The 3,944-nt window shown below is 43.2% G+C and overlaps 1 protein-coding gene across 8 annotated transcripts in view; it reads left to right on the forward strand.

Moving 5' to 3' along the window:
• Window positions 1-3,944, forward strand: part of LOC140601937 (STAGA complex 65 subunit gamma-like) — a 29,591-nt gene that overhangs the window by 7,943 nt on the left and 17,704 nt on the right. For all 8 annotated transcript variants that reach the window (XR_012005010.1, XR_012005009.1, XM_072771429.1 and 5 more), the window contains exons 4-5: window positions 1,446-1,770; window positions 3,010-3,247. Coding sequence is in view for 6 of the 8 variants with exons in the window: in XM_072771429.1 (XP_072627530.1) it covers window positions 1,446-1,770; window positions 3,010-3,247 (563 nt within the window). In the remaining 2 variants the exon portion in view is untranslated. The remainder of the gene's footprint in view (window positions 1-1,445; window positions 1,771-3,009; window positions 3,248-3,944) is intronic.

Here is a 3,944-nt window from a genome sequence, read left to right on the forward strand (position 1 = left end):
CAGTCAGTTAAGTGTCTGACTCTTGGTTTCAGCTCAGGTCATGATCTCAGGGTTTTGAGATGAGCCCCATGTTGGGCTCCCTTCTCAGTGCAGAACCTGCTTAAGGTTCTTTCTCCCACCCCCTCTGCTCCCCCCCACCCCCCACTTGCTCACACACACTCTCAAATAATCTTTGAAAACTTATTTGGCAGTTGGTTTTCTTGCTTTCCAACTATTATGTGGACTGCAGTAATTGCTTCTGAGCAGATAGTAGTAAAGTGGGTACACAGCTCCTCTAGCCCTCTTGTACAGCACATAGTGACACATGCCAAGTATGGACCAGGGAAAAGATTTTTTTTTTAAGGTTTTATTTATTTATTTATTTATTTATTTATTTATTTATTTATTCATTCATTCATTCATGAGTGACATGCACAGAGAGAGACAGACAGAGACAGCGACAGAGAGAGGCAGAGACACAGGCAGAGGGAGAAGCAGGCTCCATGCAGGGAGCCCGACGTGGGACTCGATCCCGGGTCCCCAGGATCAGGCGCTGGGCTGAAGGCGGCACTAAACTGCTGAGCCACCTGGGCTGCCCAAGAAATCTTCTATACCTGATTTTATCCATTTTCTTATTTGTCAGAGGGAGGCAGAAGATAGGAATTTTCAGGAGACAGGTATTGATTAGAAATGTGTTAAAAGTTATTTTTAGGAGGTCAGAGACCTTTTTGAAGTTATTTCTTAGATTAAGATTTCTACAGCAGTGATTAGGAGTAAAATGGTGTATTATGAAGAACATGGGATCTGAAATCAGAAGCTCCACCTTCTGATAATATCGAAACAACTTCCGGCAGGTCCGCACCTCTGAACCTCAACCTCTGAAACCTGCAGCCAAATGGGAATCATAATATGGATCTACTACCCACTGTGCACAGGATAGGATAAAAATGCTTTGTAAACTGTATACATTTTAAATTGCTTTTATGAAATTGAGTTGCTTGTCCAGTTTTACAAATGGTCTGTTGTAGTTGTATAAGAATCTCCTAATTGGGACTGAATTTCTGAAACTCCGTGTATCATCCAGCGTATGAGGAAGCTATGTGGTGAAATAATTAGAGCGCTCTTGAACAGTGCCTGAGCTATAAACTTTTTTTCATCCTGAAAGTAGTCAAAACTGAGCAGTTGATAAAAGAAACTTTATATTCACCTGACACTTTTATATTGTTTATTGTGGACATGTATTGTCTATTAAGACTTTTATGTAATTGGAGGAGCTCAGAGATATGATCGTGGGTTGTTGAGACATGCCCTGTGTAGCAGCAAGATAAACCGGGCTCTGTAACTGCATAGAATTCCCCTAGAAAGCTGGGCCAGTGGTTTGACTAAAATTGTAAAACTCCTAGGGAGACAGGATGGGTCAGCCCTTTGCAAGAGCACTAGTAACACTGCCATGTCTCGCCTTTCAGCGGGAAAGGGGAACCGGTGACTGAACTCAGCTGGCACTCCTGCCGGCAGCTTCTCTACCAGGCAGTGGCCACAATCCTGGCCCATGCAGGCTTCGAGTGTGCTAATGAAAGTGTCCTGGAGACCCTTACTGATGTGGCACATGAATATTGCCTTAAATTCACCAAGTTGCTGCGCTTCGCTGTGGATCGGGAAGCCCGGCTGGGGCAGACTCCTTTCCCTGACATTATGGAGCAAGTATTCCATGAAGTGGGCATTGGCAGTGTGCTCTCCCTCCAGAAGTTCTGGCAGCACCGAATCAAGGACTATCACAGTTACATGCTACAGGTGAGGTCACCCTGTGAGAACTGGGTGTAATCTAGGGGTGTTCAGCAGGATCCCATACTTGCCCTAGGGAACAGAGCACAGGGGCTTGGAATAGAGTGGACTTGACCTGCTCTCCTCATGGCCCTAGCTGTGTTTTCTTGACTTCATCACTGACCTGGCCAGACCCTGGGGCCTCCTTTAGTCAATGAGCGGCCACATTTTTTGATAACACTTCTGCTGGAAAAAAAATTATAGACAGGAATATGGAGTCTGAGAGAATATGGTTACCATGCTTTATTCAATAAATATTTATTGAGTGCCTTTTGTGAGTGAGGCATATGTGAGACAGCAGCAGTTAATAAGGTAAGTCCCTTGAGCGTGCATTCTTAAAGAGAGAAACAAAAACAAGTAAATAAAAAGTGATCAAAACAATTTCAGGTGGCATTAAGTGCTATAAAAAGCAAAACCAAACAGAGTGAAGTGATACTGCCCAAGGGCAGAAGAAGGGATAGAGATACCATTTTTGGTTGCAGCCAGAACTACCTAATCTCTTCAAACCCTGTGGCCTTAAGCAAGTCATTTGTTCATTGTTTTGGTTTCCCCAAATCTAAAATACGATTAGGGATTTTTAACACCTGACAGTCTTTGCTAAGTGATCCAGATTTCCTATACCCTTCATTATCCACCTAGGGGACAGATCTCAACTATTAGTTTTTACAGCCAAAAATGTGATCTTTTGTCCCCACTCTGATTTGTCTTTAACAAAGTCTCTTTTACCTTTATGCAACTATTTATTAATTAATAAGAAACTCTCTGCTAAAACAACTTTTCTTCATTGTGTCTCTCTCATTTACAAATGCAAACTCAGCACCTTCAACAAATTCCTTCCATGTGTCTGCTGTGCTCAAAAAAAAGTAAAAAACAAAACAAAAAATCAGGGGATCCCTGGGTGGCTCAGCGGTTTAGCACCTGCCTTCAGCCCGGGACGTGATCCTGGGGTCCCGGGATGGAGTCCTGCGTCGGGCTCCCTGCATGGCGCCTGCTTCTCCCTCTGCCTGTGTCTCTGCCTCTCTGTGTGTGTGTCTTTCATGAATAAGTAAATAAAAATCTCTTTTAAAACAATGAAACAAAAAACCAGTTCTTTCCTTTGGCAGTGGTTGCTTTATTCATATTATGTTGGTTTTACGTGCGATGCCACAAGCTAACCATCCACTTTGCTTTTAACATTTCTTTGGAAGATTGACTCTTGCTTGCCAACAGATTAGTAAGCAACTATCTGAGGAGTATGAAAGGATTGTCAACCCTGAGAAGGCCACAGAGGACACTAAACCTGTAAAGATCAAGGAAGAACCTGTGAGCGACATCACATTCCCTGTCAGTGAGGAACTGGAGGCTGACCTTGCTTCTGGAGACCAGTCACTGCCCATGGGAGTCCTCGGGGCTCAGAGTGAGCGCTTCCCATCTAACCTGGAAGTTGAGGCTTCACCACAGGCTTCAAGTAAGAAAACAATTGACTGTGATTCTGGGATATCTGCCAATGTCAGCACTTCTGGCATTTTGGAATCAAACTGTGGAGAGGAGAGGAAAAAGTGGGAGTGGGCAAGAAAATAGAAAGCCTAAAAAAACAAATACAGCCTCACTGATCTAGATATGTCAACATTCTTCTTTGTAATTAGTGAAGGGAGGACTAGCACAACTTTACAGGCATTCTTTAAAATAATTCCGAGTTAGGGTGTAGATGCAATAGGTGTTCTATTGTTGAGTACTGGAGCTAATTTAGCTGACCCAGCTGGGTGGGCAGATGTCCCCTTCATCCCGTACTTAGTGTGCTGTATTTGTCTTTCCTGATGCTTGTACTCAGTAAGACAACTTCCACACAGATGAAGGAAGGCTAATTGCTCAAGGCTGTTTGAATAGTTGGGCTTCCTTGCTAGAGTACCCCCAAAAGATTCGACCAGAAAGGGACTGAAATAGGGCTATCCAATCCGACGCAGCTGGCCTTTTCCAGACAGACTCTGTGATCACCCTAGGAACCAGGATACTTGATCCTTCTGTCAGATTGCAAATTAGTTTCGATCCTCAGTTCTACTCAAATATAAATTGTCACTTCATCAATGCACAAATGATACAAGTAACAAATCCTAAACAGAATCAGGCCACATTATTTTTTTAAAACATTTTAAGCTTTTATTTGG

This window comes from Canis lupus, chromosome 12 (assembly GCF_048164855.1).
Source record: "Canis lupus baileyi chromosome 12, mCanLup2.hap1, whole genome shotgun sequence".
In the NCBI taxonomy this organism is placed as follows: domain Eukaryota; kingdom Metazoa; phylum Chordata; class Mammalia; order Carnivora; family Canidae; genus Canis; species Canis lupus.